Below are 23989 nucleotides of genomic sequence, written 5' to 3'. Positions count from 1 at the left end.
ATTTGGGGTGGCTTCAACCCGCGGACATGAAAAACAACCTGAGGCAACAGTATTAATCGAGCCCAGTTCCACAGGAAAACCATGGATTTGGCAGAACTGGCTGGGTGCTACATCTAAAAATTATATATCACTGTATTTTTCAGCTTTCCAATGAGATTATACTATATTCTAATAACAGTTTTCTATATTAATATATTTTACAGTTTTTTTTTTTCTGTAATGGCTGAGCTGACTTTTCAGCATCATTACTCCAGTCTTCAGTGTCACATGATCCTTCAGAAATCATTCTAATATGCTGATTTGTTGCTCAAGAAACATTTAATATTTTTTCAAAAGAACAGCATTTACTTGAAATAGAAATCTTTTATAAAATTTTATTTATTTAATGCATCCTTGCCGAATAAAAGTATTAATTTCTTTAAAAGAAAATCGTACTGATCCCAAAATTTTGAATGGTAGTGCGTCTCAACAAATTTAAATAATTTTCATTTATATGCACTAATATAAAAAGCAATATGTACCAACATATTTTAAATAAAACGTGAAAAACGCCTTCAGGCTTTGGTTGATGACAAATGAATCATTGAATCAGAGTTTTGATTCGATTCATTGAAACAGACAGATTGAACAGATTCATGAAAATGAATCAAACTAAGATACGTATACATTTTGGTTTGAAAAATGGGCCGATGGTTGAATACATTTGAATATGAAAAGGCCACACTGTGACTTCCACAAACATTTCCGATTATGGCACGAATGAGTCTTTTACATAGACTGATTCAGGCAAATACTTTTTACACAATCTTACACCATTTTTTGCTTTTGAAGTTTATATCAAAGTCACTTTTAAAAATGTCTTGTTGCTTCATTTTGTATTTTTACATTTAATATATCAGCCGACCATGAGTAGAAAAAGCAGTCCCTGTGTGGTGAACGGTCTGTATAAAACCTGCTGCACTGAAAACACTGCAGTATTTAGGTTTATAAACATCAGCTAAACCGGTGATCAGTATGTGTCTCTTCTCTTGTTCGTGACTCTGTCCATCAGGTGACCGGCCGTTCCAGTGTAACCAGTGTGGGGTTTCATTCACTCAGAAGGGCAACCTGCTGAGGCACATCAAACTCCACACGGGAGAGAAGCCCTTCAAATGCCCGTTCTGCAGCTACGCTTGTCGCCGTCGTGACGCCCTAACCGGACATCTGCGCACACACTCAGGTCAGGCCACCACGTCTCTATGCAATTGCTATAAGAAGACACATGTATGGGCAGTAGTGTGCTATTAATGTGTGCCATAGCCTACAAAACGATTGGTGTTCTGTGGCCACAGCTGACATGTTCTGGAAAAAACGAGCAGATCTGTTCTGTCCTGAGGGACGTGTACAGACAGCCTAGCAAACACTGCGGTTAGGCCACCTAGGACATGCTGTTGTGTTGCCTGCAAGTTGTGCGCTCCACCAAAGGAAATGCTCTCTGTCAACCAAAGGGAAGTGTCGCTTTGGTGAAGCATCACTCTCTAACCCACTTTCATATCAGCCCACCATCAGTTGTCTAGTCCTCATCGTTGAAGATCCGGGTCATACGATACCATCAGTGCTCAGCTCGGGACTTCACAAGCTGTCACTCAGGGACAGTCTTGTTGAAATGCACAGGGAGAGCAGGAACGGCCTATCACTCTCATCGTGTTTTGCTGCCTGTCTTCGACTTTTGTCATTTCCTGTTTTGCAGCTCTAATCACAGCGCAGGGATAGTGCAGTTTTTTAGGCCAGGCAGCTGATGTCTGTGGTGTCCTGTTTTTGTGGGCAGAATATATGAAATAATTCTTAAAGGCATAGCTAAGGTTTGGTTTCACATATGCGCTGATGGTCATAGTGGGAAAGCTATTTTTGTCTTCAAAACAATATAATTTTATATTAAATACGCTACCATTTAAGAGTTTGGGGTCTCACCAAGGATGCATTTATAAGATCAAAAACACAGTAAAAACTGAACTATTGTGAAATATTTCTTTATTTTAAAATAACCGTTTTCTACTTGAAAATATTTTAAAATGTTATTTATTTCTGTGATGCAAAGCTGAATTTTCAGCATCATTACTCCAGTCTTCAGTGTCACGTGGTCCTTCTAATATGCTGATTTGCTGCTCAAGACACATTTCTTATTATTAGTAATGTTAAAAAACATTTGTGCTGCTTAATATTTTTGTTTGTAATTATTTTCAGCAATGTTTGATGAATAGCATATTAAAAAACAGCATTTATCTGAAATAGAAATCTTTTTAACATTATAAATATCATTATTGATCAATTTAATGCATGCTTTAATGCATCCTTGCTAAATAAATGTAGTATTTTTTTTTTTTAATCTTGCTGACCCAAACTTTTAAACGCCAGTGTAAATTGTCTACACATTAATTTCTTTTAAAACTTACATTTCAGTGAAAAAAGAGATGGATGGAATTTTGTGATCTGTAATCTAGACAAATTATTTTTTTTAATATATATATATATATATATATATATATATATATATATATATATATATATATATATATATATATGTATATATATATATATATATATATATATATATATGTATATATGTATATATATATATATATATGGAATACACTTAGTACTTCCATTTGTCTTATTTCATAGTTTTGACGACTTTACTATTACTACAAAAATGTCATGAATAGTAATGAGACAGGAGGAGTTGGTGTATCCATACTGATTAGTATTGATTCTCCATCATTTAATCAACAAACTATGCAAAATTTGTGGTGTGTGTGTCTGTGTGTTGTGGTCTATCATATTGATATCAAATGTCAGTGTGAGAAGTTTTACCACTAAAGCCTACGCACCCAACTACCTCAGCATATAAACGTTTGTGGCCGATGAGAGTCATTAACTGATTTGCATATCCATTTCTATAGGCATTGTTAAGGAGTTGCCACAAGAAAGGTTTGTTCTACCACAGTGTGAGACGTGTAGTTGTTGCTGGAGTCCTTTTGATTAGTAATTTAAGGACTTAAGCAGCAATGTCACCTGTGGCGGTCTCGCCCTTTTTGCCACAAGTCCATCCCCACTCCTTGGTGACCTGTCCGCCTTCCCAGCAGCCACTTCAGCTGGAGCGGAATGCAAGGAACTCAGCAGGTTCGACGACTTTTTGTGCAACAAGCGCCACATGAAAGGACTCATCCTCCCTCGGCCCTTGGTAACATGAGGATTGGTGACAAACAGCCCAGGAAAGTTACGCTGAGAGGGAGTAAAAACATGCAAACACATCCAGTCGTTTACAAATGGCCGTCGCTGAAATCCATATGCATGCACGGCACGCAGACCACAGACATGCTCCAAACGATGAAACTGAAACAGCATATATTGCACCACAGTTTTAGGCATGATTCATAATGTCAGTGACTTTGCTTTGGGTTGCTTTGGCTGTTTTAGGCAGATTAGTAAAATAAGAAATGTGAGGTGAGTGGCTAACGCTTGATTCAGGGAGTGGACGGTTTAAGCCGGGTGCATGTTTAACTACCAGTTGAGTAAGTCGAGCACTTTTGCTGATGCTCTACAATTGATAGGCATTTACTTGAAATGAAATGTCATCCTCATCTCACTGTTTCCTGTTTTCAACCCGAATGGATGCGGTTTAGAGGGCTTTAATGCATCACTATGTGCATGAATTTGCATTTGAATAAGTGCTTAGAAAGGGATTTTTTTTCTAAAACATCCAAACTCTGCTACAGGAACTCATAGGGTTTTGAACAGTTGGTATTAATCGACTAAACCATTGCATTTCTTTTGCCCCATAACAGTTCGCATCTTTGTCTCCATCACATATATTAGCATGATTGCCTGTCCCAGACTTTGCAGTTTGCAGGTGTTTTGACAGTTCATTGAACCAAATAGTTCAGTTCTGTTTTTCCATTTATAGTCTATATTTGTCTGGGTGGATGCACTGTATCCTGTAAAATGTCTGCACCAAATCATTTCTGATGTGCTGTCATGCACACACCTAAATTTGAAAAGCCTGCCATTTATTATAAATATTGAAAGTGTGACAACAAATGTCACTTTCAAGAGATCCCTCATTAGGTGAAACTGTTTCCAAAACAGTCACCAACTGACATATAAAGACCCCAAAACTATTGACGTGTAAGAGTCTGCCCTAGATCCCTTGATTACCTGACCTTTACAGAATGACATAAAGACCAAGTTCATGAAAGACTACTTAAATGTAATAATAATAAACAACTTTAGTCAATCTTCACAGTTGGCATGGTGCGACAGTTCACGTGAATGCCATATAATCATATATATTTTTATTTTTATATTATTTGAATGCTTTTTAAATTGATTTTTAATACATTTTATTATATACTATTGTAATATAAAGTTTAAAAAAAAAATAATAAAAATGTTTGTTTTATTTGCATTTGCATTTGATACTAAAATACATTTTTAATGTTATAATTATAAAATATATTTTGTTTATTTTATGAATAAAATGTTTTATTATTACTTCATTTTATATTATATTAGATATTTTATTTTAAAATAATTTTTATTATAATATTATAATATTTTAAAATATTTATTATAAAAATATTTATATATTTTAAATAAATATTTTAAAATATTAAAATTCTAATATTAAAATATTGTTTTCTTTTTAAATTGGAACTTAGCTACACTGATCTTGAAACACACAGAAATTGAAACTTCAATGTTTTATTTATTTTATGAGACATTGTATTCCAAGCAAACTAAAACTTTTTCTTTTGTTGTTTTTGTTGCTGTAATCCATCCTTTCCCACAGAAGTGACAGGGCCTCCATTGTTTGACACGCGTTCTACATGTGAAAGGTCACTTCACAGCGTCTCAGTCAGTAGTTGTCTCACTTTCACTGTTTGCTTCTGACTGAAAAAGCACTATGGTGCTTTGAAGAGGGTTACCGAAAAGTGTAGGGGGTATTTTTACAATTGGCACACTTTACAGGTAATCCCACAGGCTTGCTAGTAACAGGTGTGAATTATCATTATTTTCTCACGTGCAGTAAGAGACTGGTTAACTGAGTTCATACAGGATGACTCAATTCGCTAGGCTGTTTTGTTTCACTCCTGCACTCTTTATGAATAATTCTGAAAGTCCCTTACACCAAGGATTGACCACAGAGCTGACAGCCCCTGTCTCAAATTAAATTATACTTTTAGCTGACATAACAGAACAGCGCAGACGTAATGGTGGGCTATGTTCCGAATTGATGAGTGAATGAGAAAATCATGACAGATAAATGAATGACTCAACCAATTGATGAATGAATCAATGAACGAATTGTTCCATTAGCTACTGGAAAACTCACATCTGTTTCTGGAGGCTAAGCATCGTCCTCCTCCTACTCTTCTCTGCCTACAATGGAAGGACAAGATGCTTGTTTCTATTGCATCTTTCTTGGGAGGTTCTGTCCCGCATTATCGCCCTTGCACTGACCTAATCTTAGTGGAACTGACTGTGAATCACTTCACACCTTATCCGGCTGAGGAGAAACACTCACTCGGTTTCTGTTTATTGTTCAAAGAGACTTTCCAAGTCATCGCTCGTGGTGCCAATTACAGATTGATGACGATAAAACGACATCAAATACAACTACTATAGTACGTAATTCTATCCTCCTCTGGAGCAAACCCCCTCACTGCGTTGTAGTGGTTGCATCATCTCCAAATCTGACTTTGCCCACTTTCTCGCTTACTCAGTCGGAGACTGAAACTCATTTGTGTGAGCGGTCTGAATGAGTTATTTTACATCTTAATACTTATTTTACTACTCTTTCATATCTTTTAGTGGGCAAACCACACAAGTGCAACTACTGTGGGCGGAGCTACAAGCAGCGCACATCATTGGAGGAGCACAAAGAACGGTGTCATAATTACTTGCAGAGTGTCGGAATGGACTCCGCCTCCAATCCTGGCCCTTATCCAGGTGAGTGGCTGATGACTTCATTGAGATTGTAAGATGACAGTTTTCCACATCATCGATCAAGTGTTATTATGACTTATTGTGAAATCGTTTTGGTGTTGGATGACACAACGGTGTTCCATGAGCTGGTATGTTTCTTGGAAACAAAACAATATGAATTACTAATATAGAATTGCAATGCTACACTAAACATTTGTGGGGTACATTTTGGTGACACCAAAGGTACAAGGTTTTGCTGGTTAACCCCTGCAGGTAGATGTCCAGACTACATTATCTGACAGCCATTGGCACATTATCATTCTAGCTAAAATTAGTCTTGACTTGACATTATTCTTACTATTGTCCAAAGAAATTAGTTACATGGCATTTATAAAATGCACATACGATTAGATTTGATCCTAAATACCATGGATTTTATCCTCCATAGAAAGTGAGGAACAAATCAGGATTTGTAAAGGCAGAAACTAAGGTGGAAAAGTTGATGCATTTATGTTGCATCAACATAAGATGTTTTATAAATCAACTGCTGTACGTTCACATTTATGATCATGTCTTTATAAATGAGGCCCCATGTGATTGGCTCAAAACAACCCTTACAAAAAATAAGTATTCTTCAGTTTAATTTTATTAAGTATACTTAAGTAAAGTTCAAGTATATTTTTTAAGTATACTTTATGTAGCAAGTAGTATCAATGTACTAGAAGTATACTTACTGTTTCAATACTACTTGGGACTAAACTGACCTGCTTTAATGTATAAATGCATACTTTTATGTATACTTTTAAGTGTTACAGTAGGAAAGTTTGAGTACACAACTAGTTTACAACTAAGTTTTTCGTTTGTACTACAACTATACCACAAGTGAACTTGGGTATACTGATAGTTTACTAGTCAAATACTTGTAGCAGATTTGTAGTTTATGAAAGTACACTTTGAAGTATACTCTCAGTAAACTACTAGTTTAGTAGTTTTATACTGCAAGTATACTTGTAAGTTTTCTTTAAGTGAACATAACATCATAATTATACTTTTTGTACTTTAAGTATACCTCTATGTTCCTATTTAGGTATTAATGTTTTATATTTGAAATATACCTTTAATTGTACTTTAACTCTTTCCATTTAAAAAAAATAAAAAAACATTTTATTCTAGCTTCATGTATCCTTTTTTATCAACACTTGAATGTGGGTAAGTTTCATGAAAAAAAAAAAAAAAAGTAAATTAAACAACATTTAAAACAAAAAGCTGAGAAAATCGCATTTTTGTCAAAGACTATGTCCAGATGGGATTCAGAACGATGACCGTAGATGGAGTAGATCGAGTCCATCAGCTCCCCCAAAACTTCACAGTCGTTAACCCTTCCTGGGTCGACATTTTATTCGGTAACATTAGGCAGTTTTCAACTTATATGCTGTTTAATGTTTGATGATTGTGTTATATTACATTTGCGTAAGCAATCTTCTATCGCTTGTTTCTGCTTCTTCTTCACCTGTGTTTTGATCCGATTTCAGAAGATGCTTAATAGCATCCCCTACCGTATAACAGTGAAAACATGGATAGCTAGAAAATTCAGTCAATGGCGGGAAAGAGTAAAGTAGATTTGAAATAAATTCCTATGCACACTATCAGTGGACTAGCCTACACAAAAATTCAGATACTCAGAATTAGGAACGTCTGTTTTCTTTATAAATCAATGGCTGGGTTTCACAGACAGGGCTTAGATTAGGCCAGGATTAGGCCTTAGTTCATATAGGACATTTAAGTAACTTTTATAAATGTGCCTTAGAAAAAACATTACTGATTTGCATCTTGAGACAAAACAATGTCAGAGCAAACCAAGTATACTTAGAATACTTAATTATACTTTTAAGCACATCTCGATCAAAAGATTAAGTACATGTATAGAACAAATATACTTAGACTTTTCTGACAGTATGAGTGCAATTTTAAGTATACTTCTGAGAAGTATATAAAAAGTAGACTAAAAGTATACTTTCTTATTTTAAGTTTAAAAGAAGCATACTAATAGCATACTTGAATCTTTTTCGTAAGGGAACCTGGCTGCAAAACTTTGAGATGAATGGAAATGCTATTGAATAGTTTTCTTCATGTATTATGGACCGGCTTGGTTGATATGCTGAATGGTTTTTATCATTTTCCCAGGAGAGGTTCCAAAGGAGCAGAGGTCGCTGGAGTCCGCTGGCATGGCGGCTTTCGACCGGCCTCCTGTAATTGAAAGACTGGGGAATGTGGGTAAACGGAAGAGCACCACGCCACAGAAGTTTGTGGGTAAGTGTCACCTCAGCAGTAAGTGTGGTTGAATCTACAGTATGCAACAAACTGATCTTCAAAGTTCTAGCGGTGCTAATGAATGTAAGACAGGTCACACGATGGAATAAACATTTTCAACCTCACACGTACAGTTGCCCTGTTGCAAAATGCACATTCTGTCTGCTTTGTTTTAAATCAGGGACCGGTGCATACGCGGACAGAAATATAAACCGCAGGTCAAGATATGTACCTGATTAAAACTTTTCCATCATTTAATCAACATTATATTAATTACTTCCACCATAATCATTACAAATGAACACAAAAATCTCTTTTTAATGATAAAAAAAAAAAAAAAAAAAAAAAAGAGTACCTCCTACTTTCTGTAGAAACAACGGCAAAGAGAGCTGGATGAATAAGGCACAAGCTATAATAGGTCTAAGGAGGTGTATTTGTGCTTACAAATAAAGACAGTTACTTATTTAAATACAGCACTGCATTGTTTCAGAGCATTTAGCGCCTGGTTAAACTGGATTGCGGGTGGTTAGTGAGTAATACGCAGGTTTTTGAGCTGAAATACCACATGCAACTGTTAAGTGAACACTTGAGTTTCCACATGAAGGAACAGAGAGCAGAACTCACATTAAAAAAGTAAAGGCATAAATACAATAAAGTTGTAATGGAAGATCTCTTAAGGAAGATAAAAAAAATATATATATTATTTGAAGAGAGAGACAGTAAATTTGAGAGGAAACTCATTACATGTCTATTGACAATATCTGCGGAAATCAAACTAAGTATTAAAGTGAAAGAGAGAGAAAAAAAAGGTTTGAGTAGGAGTTGTTTTTTTTTTTTTTTTTCATTCTGTGGTTTTTGCACACCTGTATCTTTGCCATTGCTTTTACTGACTACGCCAGTGCAGTTTACCGCATCCATATTATGCAGGGGTTAAATTTTCTCACTTCAGTCTCCAAACGGGGCTTTCCATCATTAACGCAATGAAAACATAGTAGCAGATTTTTATATGCACCTTTTACAGTAAATTGTGAGGTTTTTATTATAATGGAAAGTACTTTGAGGCTATTTTTAATGCATCTTTTATTGAATTGTCTATTAAGGTGAGAAAATGGTTCGATACTCGTACCCTGAGCTGAACTATGAGATGGGCCTGAAGTATGAAAAGGAAGCTGAGTTGATGCAGGCCCAAATGATGGACCATGCCATTAGCAATGCAATCAACTACCTGGGCTCTGACTCCTTAAGGCCTGTGGTCCATCACCCATCCCTCTCCATGGCCGAGGTGGTACCTATGGTGAACCCGCTATTCCATCCGGTGTACCCGCTTGGCCCGCGCATGGACCGGCCCAGCAGTCGTGAGGCTCCTCCACTGCCCCACCCAAACCCAGAGTTCCCGCACCCGACCAATGGCGCGCTTTCTTTGGTCAGGCCCAAGAATCCTCAGTCGGCCCGAGACGGGTCGCCGTGCAACAGCGGACAGGATTCGGCTGATTCGGCACGGAGCAGCCCTCGGGACAAGCTCAGCGCTGCCGGGCCTAGGTCGAGATCCAGCCCGGGGTTTGGCCGGGCAGAGGAAGGCAGGGCGATCGACACCAGCCGCATCGCCGCGAGGGACGGCGTCCGCGTCTTCAGCCGCGAGGGCCAGGAGCTGAGGGTGTTCCAGTGCGAGCACTGCCGCGTTCTGTTCCTGGACCACGTCATGTACACCATCCACATGGGTTGCCATGGTTACAGGGACCCGCTGGAGTGCAACATCTGCGGCCACTGCAGCAAAGATCGCTACGAGTTCTCCTCACACATCGTTCGCGGAGAACACACCTTTCGTTAGCACTCTTGCGGTCAGTTTACCGCAGACGGCACGAGTTCACTGCCGAAGCATTACGTGAGCACCGATCGGCAGATATATGAAGGTTTGAGTCCAATAGAAATGTTTTCATTTTGGCGCTGTTTGAAGATTTTTTGTTCTGGGTGAGGGGATGAGAAGTTTATGTTGTGAATGTTTTGTTTTGTTTTCTTTTCATTTTTTTTTTTTTTTTTTTGTTTTTTTTTGTTTTGTACTGAACCTTCCAGCAGAGCAGCTATGTGTAATCTAAAGTTGTGAAGTTCTTTCTCTTTTTTGTCATCTTTATTACCTCGATGCATGCTGTCATTCCTGTTTCATGGACCTCAATATTACAGGTGAACCAAGCAACCAGAGGACCACTGGAGAACTAAACCGTTTAGTTTTGTGTATAAAAAAAAGACTTTAATTCATAGCTTCATGCTGCTGTGGCTTCTTAGTGCCTTGCTGATGTTTTGAACTGCACAATTTTGCCTTTTACGGAGTGCTTTGTATCTTTTTAGCGTCTTTTCTCATCACTTGCTCCATTTCGATGAAGTTCCCGGGGCGTGCGGACCGAAGCTACGGTTCTCGTGCTAATTTCCTGTTCCTCGTGTCGGTGCTATGCTAGTTTCACAAACGCAGTTCTGTAGTTGGCACAAAGTCTTTCGGACACATTACAATGAAGTGTTGATGACAATCCCCTCGGAAGACCGAAATATTTTTGCCATGCTAAGGACAGATGAGTTTTCCGTGCTGTGTTTTGCTGCTGTTGCACACTTACTATCATCTCTTGATTTCTTATGCACTTCGCTGAAAACAGCACTGCGACATGCCTTGATAAACCTGTTTTTGCACTATTAGCTTGAGGCCTTGGGTGAAAATATGCTATATCCATGCTATTGATAAAGGGAACAAAGGTCATTGTGTAGTTTAGCTAGTCCCAGTGCAGTAGTTTGTCATCTGTGATTCAACAGGGAACAAGTCTGCACCTATGTTAAGTATAGACATTAACTACAGGTCTTTAACAACAGGGTTGCCATACTTTTGATTGAAATCTGTGAATTTCACTCAGCCTTTCAGACCGAATGCCTCATTATTGATGCCTCATTAGATCAAACTCCTCTGACTGTCTTCAGTGTTACAGCACAAACTCTTTAGATCAGTAAAGTGTTTCGATTTGTTTCTTATCAATCCACATATGTTGTCTTTTTTAGCCCACGCATGGACCTAAAGAGCTTAAATATGCACTTGCGCTGCATATGCATTTTTCGTTCGACTCTAGTTAGCTAATGCATTTTACCATTTTTGTACATGGAGAGATAAATAAACAACCTATGCGCAGTTCAAATCTGCCTGATAATGGAAAATTGTAGATCTTTGAAAATCAAACAACAGCTTTTATAGATGCTAGAAGATTGCTGTTGAGATTTCATCGCTAACCCGGACTGCACGAGAGCTTTACGAGATAAAACGCGGTTTATAAATCAGACAATGTTATCCCCCCGCCCCCCCAACCCTTGAGAACTTTTCTCATTATTTTCAGGGCATTAAAATCAGCCGTAAAAATTTAGACAATTTTTTTTAATGTTCACAGTCGTTTATTTTCCCTTCCTGTTTCTCTTCCCTTTTTATTTTCTCTTTCTTTCACACTCTTTTTTTTTTCTGTTCGATGTTGTTGAATATTTACATGAAGCATTCTGTAGCACAACCATAAATCCAGCTTCAATCAATGCATATGGCTCAACTTGTACAACTGCAGCCTTCGCAACGTTCAGAACCTCCCTTGCACATTTGTTGGGCTTTTATGTCAGTGCTAAAAGAGCCTTACATCACTATCAGACTTTGTTGTACATATTGTTTTAAAGCTTTGCTTTTGTCTTCTCTGCTTTGAGGAAAACTCCAAAAAACTGTGAATATGCCCTTTAAACGGTATGAGGAAAAAGACTTAAAAGGCAACCAAGAGCACTGATAGAAATGCATTCATATTGTTTGAACGTCATTTTATTGTTCTTTAAAAAAAAATAGCTTTGCCTTTTTTTACACCTCCAAAAATGACACATCGCACACACATACCGCCTCTTAAATCCTGAAACATTTTGAAGAATTTTATTTGTTCTTGTGAAGCATGAATATCTTTATGCATTTTAGATGTGTTTTTTTTTTTTTTTTTTTTTGAGGCATGAAATTGAATGTGCTCCACAATTCCAGGGCATTTTATAAAATGATTATCAAAGCTTATTGTATATGTATTTGTTTAGTTTCAAAAAAGGAACAAGGTGAAGGAAACATTGATGTAAGACTATGTTTACAACCGAACGAACAAGAGCACATGAACAAAACGTGTTCTTACGACGAGTCCACACTTTTGGGAGTGGAGAGTACTTGAACTTACAAGAAAGGCACTCTAGAGTCAGGTTTCACTTTTTACCTTAAAGTGTATGGGACTGCTATTTTCTCATCTGTGTAAATATATATTTTTTTGTGAGAGAAAGGTGTTTTTTTAACTGTTCTTATTCACTGTGGACCACCTTACAAACAGTAAAACAAGGGTTTGCAGTGTATTTTTATAAGTGAATAAATGTATGAATTATATACAGTATATTTTGGTAAAAATGTTGAAAGGGGTTATCTTTTGCTGTGTGTCGGTTCGCTTTTTGGGGTTTTCTCAGGTACAGTGTTGTCAAAAATCTTCTTAAATGCATTTGTATGGAACTGTAGGAGAGATTTGAATTAATATTGAATTTAATACTATTTGACTTGAAATCCAAAGTCAAATATCCAAATAAATATATAAATATATATTTTTATTTTTAAAGAAAGAAATCTAATAAGTAAAACCAAGGTTTACTGATGTTATAAAGTGGACTTTTGTAACCTTGGCATCTTTAAGGAAAGTGTGTCGTTCTATGTTGGTTTTTAAAGCATGGGCTTTTCTGCATTAAATACTGTCATCATATGAAACTGTTGCTGTCTGTTCCCCTCCTTTCCTCCTCATTCTCACACAGAGCTGTTGTGTGGTGTTTATATTCTTGCTTGTGTGAATCTTTCGATCTTGTATACTGAGAATAGATATGTGGTCTCATATAGAATGAGGCCCCCCCTTTTTTTAAGGACTTGTGGTTTTAGTCAAAGACCATCTCGTTTGTTTCCGCTGTCCTTCTCCAGTTTGCAAATATGCAGAATGAGAGCATATGTCAGACCAAGAAACACATGCAGTGTTACCGGAACAACAAGCCAGACACTGATACTACTATTACTGGGTGATGAAGTGGGCACAAAAATAAGAAAATCAAGTGGTTTTTTATTTTATTTATTTATTTTTTAATGCGAGTTTTGTCAGTGTCAGTAGTAATTTATGGAAGTTTGTTTCTGCCGTGCAATAAAAAACTTTAAAAAAAATAATTGCACCTTTTTATCTCACAATTCTGACTTTTCTCAAAATTGCGAGTTTATATCTTGCAATTTTGACTTTTTTTCTTGCAATTCTGACTTTTTTCACAATTGCGAGTTTATACCTTCTTTTCTCATAATTGAGACGTAAACTCGCAATTGCTTATATAGTCTTATATAGAGTTATAAAGTGTTTTTTTATGAGAAACAAGTACAAATTGCGAGAATTGCAAGAAAAAAAGTCGCAATTACCTTTTTTTATTTTTTTATTCCATGGCAAAACCAAGCATCCATAGTACTTTATTTTGCATGAATAATTTTCATGTAATATACACCGCCATTCAAAAGGTTTTTTTTTTTTTTTTTTTTTTTTTTTTTCAAATGTTTGCATTTTTTTCGCAAGGACGCATTAAATGGATCAAAAGTGACAGTGACAATGTATCTTACAAAAGATTTCTATTTCTGATCAAATGTTATTTTGAACTTTCTATTGATCAAACAATCCTGAAAAAAAAAGTTTTGTTGCCGTTTTCAACATTAAAATGTTTGAGCAGCTAATTACCATATTAGAATGATTTGTGAAGGATCATGTGACACTGAAGACTCGTGGCATTCAGCTGTGCCACCACAGGAATAAATTGCATTTTAAAATATATTAAATATATTATTATTATTAAATTGTAATAATACTTTATGGTATCAATGTTCTACTGTTTTTTGATCAAATAAATGCAGCCTTGGTGAGCATAAGAGACTTATTTCAAAAACATTAAAATATGAAAGCAACCCCAAACTTTTGAATGGTAGTGTATGTGTGTGTTTGTATTTCTATTGAATACTTATGTTCAATTAAATAACATATAATATTAAATAATTTAATTAATAGAAGTCTGTACAGTAAGTTATTTTTACAATTTGTCTGTGATACAGTGGATACTCACCAGGTTTTTACGGCCCCTCGGAAGGGGACCAACCCTCCTCCTTTCAACCCTCTTCCAGCATCGGGCCCAAAAAGCAGACCTATAAAAACCTTTCAAATGCGGTGCCTGCGGTGAATACTAGGCGCCTTTCTATGCAACCAGCTTCAAAATGACACCATCAGACTGAGGTGCGAAAATCGACAAGTCGAAGAAGTAATCCAAAGGCGTTTGCTACAGTGGTTCAGCCTACCTTACCAGCTACTCAACTACTCCAACTAATGGTGCCGAAGAAAACTGGGCAAAACAGATCGAGGCTGACCTCAAAAACCAAAGTCTTAGCCTTCCTGATGCCAACATTTCAAAATGATATCTTTATCTCAGATCAATCATAAGTGTGATCATACTAGATCTATTGGAAATTCATTTGATTAAAGGTACGGAAATTTGCAAGGTGTTTTAGATTGTGCTTTTATGTACGGATAATTAGTATTGTCATTTTTACTGATTAATTTTTAAATCAATATTTAAAAGTTATTATTAACCAGATACTTCAGGTCCTGCATGCTGATCGGTGAATGCTTCAGTTGTGCTAAAATGCCCAATAGTAGAAGGATGCCAAATTTACTTAAAATAAAGTTTTACAGAAAACTTGTCCCTGATATTTTTTATATTAAGACGTTTTTATAATTTATAATATTTTTATATTTTATAATATTTTATAAAAGCAAGGCCCTCAAGTCTGTTTGTAATGTCTAACCATGTTCTTTTAAACTTAATTGAACACCTTCTTTTGAACCGTATTGCTTAATTTTAATTGCTATTCTTTACTCCTTTAAATACTTTAGTCTTTCAAAGCGTTCTGACTGACACAAGTTTGACTGACAGGTAAAGGCAGGTATTATCTGCCTGCAAGCGTCTGCTGGAGCAGGACGTTTAAATGTTTTATCTGGACACAGACATGCGATCCTGTTTATTTTACACTGAATGTGTTCTGAGAAGCCCTCGAGGGACCTCTAACAGCACTGAACCCGCCAGGGCTCCACCAGCATTGCAAAAAAAGACACGTCTTGTCACAGTCTGTGACCTTTGCTTTGGCTCGTGTGTTTCTTAGGTGATGCTCCAAATGCCAGGAGGCGGTGGGTACCTCCTTGTCTGTGGCTTTCTATGCAGCAACATTGGCATCCCCTCTACCTCTCAAAGTCCACATGCATCAAAGTCCTGGCCCTGTTCACGAGCCCACAATGTCAAAGCCCCTCTGAGATGCATGCATTTGCAGAGAGATGGCAGAGATAAGTTTGCGTTGAAGGGGCTTGTGTTGGTTAAGACATGATTGCAACAGAATATCTCTAAACCTCTACTCAGCCCTTCCTATTGTTTTGGGGTTTTGTCAGTTTGCTACTGTCTCTCTCTCTCTTTCTCTCTCTCTCTCTCTCTTTGTGAAACGTTGTTGGCCTGATCTTGTCTGAACATGACTCATATCCTTAACGGTGGAGGTGAGCTTTATCTCTTCAACTGTCTTTTTGCTTAGCTTTGATTTTAGGAGTGCTGCCAATGCACCGGCTCATACAGGCCAATAATCTTTGAAAGACATAGCATGAGAGATCTCTGTGTATGAATCTGGAAGGTATCAGAGTATTAATGTGGTTTTATAATGTTTTTATATACTAGAAAAAGACAAACTTATCTTCCATGGACTGTTAGGGCCAGTGTTAGGGAAGCTCCTGCTTCACAAGCTAATCTTTTAGCTTGTTAGCTAAAAGCTACAAACAAGAAGTAGCTAACCACTTTGAAGATACTTATGGGGGCAATATATTTTTAAATGAATAAATATCAGATTAAATTATTTTTTAGTTTAATCAGAGTCACATTTGTGGGGAAAAAAAGAACAATTAGGGTAACAGCATTGGACAAATACATTTACTCAATGCAGCTAAAAAAAGCTAGAATACAGCTTTATATAAGACGCAGTGTCGTGATACCTCCGCTCTGTGACTTCTTAAAAAGCCACCGGCTGAAACAAACAGCGAAAACCAGCTTAAGCTGGTTGGCTGGTCTTAGCTGGTTTGTCAGGGGCTTTGACTACTTCTTTAGCTGGTCAGCTTGACCAACCTAAACCAGCTACACCCAGTTTAAACCAGCTAAGATAAGCCAACCAATATAGGCTGGTTTTAGCAGCGTTGGTCCCACTTTATATTAAGTGGCCTTAACTACTATGTACTTACATTTTAATTAATCATTTGATACAATGCACTTATTGTGTACATACATGTTTTTACATTGTATTTATAGTTTAAAAACACTTGCATGTAATTACATCTGTAATTAATTTCTGTAATTACATTTATAATTACACTGTTGACCCAACCCTTACACCTTACGCCTACCCTTAATCCTACCCATACCACCAAAGCTTTCCCTAACCTTACCCGTATCTCACCTCAATAGCAGCAAAAGTGATTTGCAATTCAATATGAACCCAATAAGTACATTGTACCTATTTTTTGATGTAAGTACATAGTAGTTAAAGCCACTTAATATAAAGTGGGACCACAGCGTTATCTGTGCTATAAAACTACAAGTGCAAACACAGTAAACATGTGACATTAAAATAGCAATGTAGTATTTTGTCACATGAAAATGCTAATGGTTGGAAGGAGTAGATTGTTAGTGGAAAACGTCTAGGTTACTATCGTAACCCCTCAGGATCACGCCTGAGAGCCCAATCACCTTCGAGTAGTAACAGAACAAGCCAATGCACATTGGCAAGCGAGATTTGCAACTCAAATTAACATCACTGACTGACGAATTTGGGATCCCTATGGAAAACCACAGCATCCCTATGGATCCCTATTACAATCTGGAAAAGAACGCTGCGGAGACCACATCCTGCCTGTAGGGAGGTACCATGTGGAAAATACTCATATGGACTGACAAGGGGCAGTGCTGCATATGGAAGATCTCTGTGGTAGATCCCCCCTATGCAGGGGTGGAGTCAATACCGTTACAGAGATGGCAGAGTAGACTCTGCCGAGGGAAAGACACGGGCTCACCAACAGAGAAGCCTTACCGTGAATACACATATGGGGTCATCCAGAGGGGGGAGCCACAACATATGGGCATCTAGTCTAGTACAGGGTCTGGACAAGAACGCTGCGGAGACCAGATCCTGCTTGTAGGGAGGTACCCTCTTGTTCTGAACCTCAGGATTGATGATTGTAGAGCAGAGAAACAAACATCAGCTTGGCTCCGAAGTAAAAGCTTATGCGAGTATTTGCACGCTGCCAGATATACCTGGAAGCAGAGGTGCGGTTCGCGTTGCGAATCTCACTCGCCAATGTGCATTGGCTTGTTCTGTTATCACTGGAAAGGTGATTGGGCTCTCAGATGAGATCCCAATTTGTCAGTCACTGACGTTAACGTCGAACGTGACTAACTGAAAGGGAACTATGCTGATTTTAAAATAGCTTGAGCTACTGCCTATTGAAAATGTAGGTAAAAGTTCACCCGAAAATAAAAATTCTGTCATCATTTATATCTACTCACCCTCATATAACAAACCTGTATGACATTATTTCATCTGTGAAACAGAAAAGAAATTTTTTTGAAGAATATTGGAAACCAAGTTGTTTGTTGACGACTGAGTTTTATTGTATGGACAAAAGCACTCAAAATATATTATTTTATATTCCACAGAAAAATGAAAGAAAGTCACAGGTTTGGGACAACGTAAAAGTAAATAAATGATGACAGAACATTCATTTATGAGTGAATTAATTAGTAGCATTGCTTCAGCACTAACTTTGGCTAGTAATGAAGGCTGTCAGTACATTAACAAGTGGGGATGTTCATGTCTCACGTTTTATCTGTGTAAAATCTTAGGGAAGCTGCAGACCAGAATCCACCACAGTGTGAAGGAGAGCTAAAACTGATGTGTGACTTGTGCCATAAAATGCTTTTGGCCTTTAACCCTCATGTTGCGGCAAATGTACAATGAGCCCTCAGCTAGGTGTGAACTTACTCTGTGGCATTTTGTAGCTTCCTTATTTCAATATTCTCACACATCTCGAGCATCAGAATGGAAAGAACTGTATAACTTTCTTGTAAGTTGCAGTATTAGTTTGTCATGCATCGATTTTGATGGGTTTTAATGATTTCTGGATGAATTGTTCAAAATATATACCACCGTTCAAAAGTTTGGGGAGCCAAAAGCTTTGTTGAGCATAAGAGATTGCTTTCAAAAACATATTTGTCAAAAACAAACAAAAAACAACCCCATACCTTAGTGTATATAGTAGTGTATATATCAGAGTAACAAGCAACAAGATCTTTCTTTTGCATTTAGTGTCTTTCGTCAAAGATGAACTCTCATTTTTCAGTTTATAAATGGATGTCACTCGTTACTTGAAACTTCCAGCGGAATTCAATGGAACATGATTTATATTTTGGAACATTCAACCTCCTTTTATGCTTCCCTCTTCTCTCTAATGATCAGAACCAATCAGACGAGTCAGATTTATGAGGGCTCCAGTGAAGCAAGCTAATTTTTGGACGATTAGTGTTGTGTTGGTAGGTAAGAACTGATCACCATGACCCAGAAATATCTTCAGGATTGTTGTGCAATCATCACAGGTGACTCCTATTCCAGTTTTTCCAGCCTGGTAGTGTGGGGGTTGTCTTAGTTGGCCTTTGTGCCATCCATTGCACTGGAGAACACACCCTATTAAAAATTCATGCCTTTATAAGACACCTCCACCATCAGAGGCCATGTGTGGATTTAGCGTGTACTATGACAGAACATCCGAAAAATGTACTGAGCTCAAATCTTAAGTGCTATGACTGTTGTGATGTCTATTTGCTAGAAAGAGAGTTATGAAAATGATGTGGGAAAAACAGAACAATTGTCATGCTGTATTTAGCACTGGGAGTGTCAGGAGAATCCAGCTCCACTGGTGTGGGCGGTTTGCTGCCAGTGTCATGGAGTTCCAACAGCCAGTATCCTTTCTTACAAAGCCTCAGGAAAGCAAGGCCAGTATCTTAAGTGCCTAAAGCTACTGTTGAAATCCTACACAGACTCATGGGAGGTGAATATCTGTGAGAGAGGAAAAATATATGCTGTCAACATTGTGCCTGAAGCCACTTTCATGAGAACTTAAAAAGAAAAAAGCTTGAGTGTGATCTGCTTAGTTTTGATTAAAAATAATTCACCAAGAAAGTAAGCATTTTATCATTATTTTCATGTCCAATATTTGTTGGTCATTTATACTGTGACACTGCTGGTTACCCAGCACGCTTTGCGGCCGGGAACAAATTAGAGTTATTTGCCAAGACAACAGAAGTGTGTGAAATGGTTTTAGGGCATTATTCATAGCTTATTGTAGGTTTACATTTCACTGTCATATCACATGTTGTGTATGCGTGTTACCATTGTTGAGCTGTAAATTCCCAGAGTGCCAGTCTATCGGTTGATTATTTTAAAGGGATGATTCACCTAAAAATAAAAAATAAAGTTCAGTCATAATTTAGGTTGTCTTGGGTATTTTATATGAATGACTTTTCTCTGTGAAACACAAAAATGTGTTTTGAAGACACTGGACCCTGTTGAATTTCATTGTGTAAATGAAAAAAAAAAAAAAATAATACACTAAGACTGAATTCAATTTGTGTGTGTGTGTGTAATGGATGGGAGCGGGACAACGGAATTGGAGATCCACGTGCAGGCTTTAATAAACAGAATGAGCGTAGTCGTACAGGCAGAGGGTCAAACACCAGCAAACAGATACAGGAAGGGTAGGCAAAAGAGTAATCCAAACACAGGCAGCAAACGTTCATCAAACAAGGAAAACGGTCCAGAGTCAAAACACAGGCAAGGACAAGGAACACAGAGACAACATAGAACACAAGGCAAAATCAATACTCAGCGCCATGTTTGTGTGTGTGTGCTGCTTATAAGGGGTCACTGATGGGAAACAGGTGTGAGTGCATGATTGGTTCCTAAGTGGGGAATTATTGGAAATGGAGTCCATATAATGAAAATAGAGCATGGACCCAGGCCATAAATCATTGACATGGTTAACAACAAACGCCATTGGTTCTTGCATGTCATGTAACTAATCAAAAAAAAAAAAAAAGTTTGAAAAAAACATCAAATTTTCAAGAGCTAAAAGGAAAGATTATCAGAGGAAAACAACTTTGCTCTGTTCCCCACACAAAGCTGCTGTATTGGTTTTGGAGTGGTATGGACCTACAGAGCACGAGAAATGGTGAATGGAAAAAAATTTCTAATCTTTTGCATTACCTCAAGAAACTTTGTGCTTGCTCGCAAACCGCTTGCATGATCTTGTAAAAGGAAAGTTTGTCAAAAAGTTTGTCAGAAAGTTTCTTGGCGGAAGGCTATATTTTTGTGAGAGAACGACGGGAATGCAATACTTTTGCGAGAGAACACAAACGTTTTGAGAGTGAATGCAAAGATTCTTGGAGGAACACAATATTTATGTGAGAGAACGCAAAAGTTTTGAGAGTGAATGCAACGTTTCTTGGGGGAACGCAATATTTTTGTGAGAGAACGCAAAAGTTTTGAGAGAGAAGGCAAAGTTTTTGGGGGGAACGCTCTATTTTTGGGAGAGAAAGTTTTGAGAGTGAATGCAAAGTTTCTTGGGGAAATCCAATGTTTTTGAGAGGGAATGCAAAACTTAAGAGTAAAAGCAAAGTTTGTCAGGGGAATGCAATACTTTTGCTTGAGAAAACAAAAGTTTTGAGAGCGAATACAAAGTTTCTTGGTGGAACGCTATATTTTTGGGAGAGAAAGTTTTCAGAGTGAATGCAATGTTTCTTGGGGAAATGCAATGCTTTTGAGAGGGAATGCAAAACTTTTAAAAGTAAAAGCAAAGTTTGTCAGGGGAATGCAAAACTTTTGCTAGAGAAAACAAAAGTTTTGAGAGCGAATACAAAGTTTCTTGGCGGAATGCTATATTTTTGTGAGAGAACGACGGGAATGCAATACTTTTGCGAGAGAACACAAAAGTTTTGAGAGTGAATGCAAAGATTCTTGGGGGAACGCAATATTTTTGTGAGAGAACGCAAAAGTTTTGAGAGAGAAGGCAAAGTTTTTTGGGGGAACGCTCTATTTATGGGAGAGAAAGTTTTGAGAGTGAATGCAAAGTTTCTTGGGGAAATCCAATGTTTTTGAGAGGGAATGCAAAACTTAAGAGTAAAAGCAAAGTTTGTCAGGGGAATGCAATACTTTTGCTAGAGAAAACAAAAGTTTTGAGAGCGAATACAAAGTTTCTTGGTGGAACACTATTTTTTGTGAGAGAATGATAAAGTTTTGAGAGTGAATGCAAAGTTTCTTGGGAGAATGCAATATTTTTGTGAGAGAACGCAAAAAACTGGAGAATGGATGTAAAGTTTCTTGACAGAGCGCAATTTTTTTGAGAGAACGATAAAGTTTTGAGAGCAAATGCAAATTTTCTAGGGGGAATGCAATATTTTTGCAAGAGAATGTTTTGAGAGCGAATGCAAAGTTTCTTGGGGGATCACAATATTTTTGTGAGTGAATGCAAATGATTTGAGAGCGTTTCTCTGGGGAACACAATGGCAAATGTCATAATTAATAGTTTATTACGATATTGAGAGGACCCTAATCTAAAGTGTGACACTTTTGCAGGAAAATGCAAAAGCATTGAAATACAATTTTGCCTTATTTCATTCCCAATCATCGTGCCCCTTTAGGGTCTCCGTATGGACCACAATCATGAGATTTTATGGTGATATTTGTCTGTTTTGAAACTTGGCAGTTTAAATTACCATTCACTTTCTTTGTATGGAAAACAGGAGCTTAGACCTTCTGCCTAAGATCTCCTTTTGTGTTTCCACATCAGTGTTGCATGCAGCATATTAAGGGTAAGTAAATGCTTTTCATTGTTCAGTCCAAAAGTTTACTTGATCCTACATGGGCACTTCAGAGAGTCTGGGGCTGAATTCTCACAATTTTCCGAAATAGTCATTGCCTGACCCTCTCTACCTTATAATATCACAATTTTGCCTAGTTACAGGGATGCTACACCTCCATCTTGGTTTGTCTGAAGGGGCTGAGGAGTGCTATTTCCTGTGCTGAGCGTGAAAGAAAGAAAAAGAAGAAGAAAAAAGAACAGAGAAAGAGGGAGAGAGAAAGAGACTGCTGCAAAGGCCTCTGGGTATTGGTTTGTGGTTATGCAGTCGGAGAGCTACGTTCAATTTGAAGCGAGAGGAGGAAGGAGGAGCGGGAGGGGGGCTTCCACTTTCCTTCCTACCGCTCACCAAATTCATACAGCCACTGCCAAGGGGGAAACTCCCAAAGCGGGACCCATTTAGGGCAAAACAGCCCGAAAACACACAAAAATATATGATTACCGAACCCTTAAGCTCGCAAAGAACTTTGCACTCGCTCGAGGAGGGAACAAACTTTAACGACATGGGCAGAAAACTGAGTGTTGTGTGTTTGCACCTGTGTGGAGCCAGGGTGAAAGGAGATGTGTGGAAAGAGACATCTGTGGAGAGGTGGAGGAAAGTGAGAGAAGGCTGGAGGGAGTATGTGTGGGGAGAGAGAGGCAGATAACTGGAGGAAAACTGTGAAACAGTGGTTTGATAAAAATGGGTGCACAGCTGTCAATAGCTGAAGTGAAAACAGGAAACAAATGAAGATGACATCTCCCAACACATCTGACAACCCCATGATGACATTCAGAAGGTATTTTAGGATGCAAGAAGGGGAGAGAATTCTTGGCCGGTCGCCGTAAAGCATAAGTTTTGACCTCCGTCCGATCACACAGACCCCCGGCGCGCGATATCACGGCATGCCCTCCTCGCGGGTATGAGGCACACATTAGGCCTCAGAATCTGAGTGTTAGCAACTTGCTCGCTCTGTTCACACTCTCACATCCTGAGCAGGCGTTTGAGCGTTGCGGACTGAAAAGGTCAGTGGAACGTAACCACAGAGGAGCTGAAGGAGCCGGTTGTGACAACCAAGGGCCTAACACTGGTCTCACATCTATGTATGGAGTATGGTGTCACTTACTCAGCAAACTCTTATCGCAAAGATGTCCCTGACACTGTGGAAGCATTTTCTTGACAACATAACAAAAAAGAAAAGTTTAATTTAATTCAATTGAGATTTTTTATATTTTATTTTATTTTATATTGTGTTTTAAAATTTGTTCAATAAAAAATGTAATTAAATTTACAAAATTACTTATGAAAGTGTACAGTGTAAAAGCATTTCCAGAAGCATGTCAACATAAATGAAGTTACATTTAATTTATTTAGATTCATATTTTATTTTCAACATAGTATTTTTATTTAATATTTAAAATTAAATAACAGTGTAGATGCATTTCCAGAAAAAAAAAAATATATATCATGTATTTTAGCTTTTATAGCCACCCTTTGCCTAGATAAAACAATCATAGTGTTATTTTAGTATTATTGAGGTATTATTTCTATTATAGTTTTTAATGTTTTGAATTCGTTTTTTAATTATTATATTTGGCATTTTGTTTTTGTATTTTATTTTATTTTATTTTTTTGTAAATAGTATCTTTTATCATAG

General features: G+C 37.5%; 1 protein-coding gene across 4 annotated transcripts in view; it reads left to right on the top strand.

Moving 5' to 3' along the window:
- Positions 1–13057, top strand: part of ikzf2 (IKAROS family zinc finger 2) — a 30465-nt gene extending 17408 nt beyond the window's left edge. For all 4 annotated transcript variants that reach the window (XM_048194322.1, XM_048194323.1, XM_048194321.1 and 1 more), the window contains exons 5-8: positions 1052–1219; positions 5851–5988; positions 8149–8274; positions 9375–13057. In XM_048194322.1, the coding sequence (XP_048050279.1) occupies positions 1052–1219; positions 5851–5988; positions 8149–8274; positions 9375–10102 (1160 nt within the window). In that variant the 3' untranslated portion in view covers positions 10103–13057. The remainder of the gene's footprint in view (positions 1–1051; positions 1220–5850; positions 5989–8148; positions 8275–9374) is intronic.
- Positions 13058–23989: the final 10932 nt, after the last annotated feature.

The sequence above is a fragment of the Megalobrama amblycephala genome, linkage group LG6 (assembly GCF_018812025.1).
Source record: "Megalobrama amblycephala isolate DHTTF-2021 linkage group LG6, ASM1881202v1, whole genome shotgun sequence".
Classification (NCBI taxonomy): Eukaryota; Metazoa; Chordata; class Actinopteri; order Cypriniformes; family Xenocyprididae; genus Megalobrama; species Megalobrama amblycephala.
This window is presented reverse-complemented; position numbering and strand designations above follow the sequence as displayed.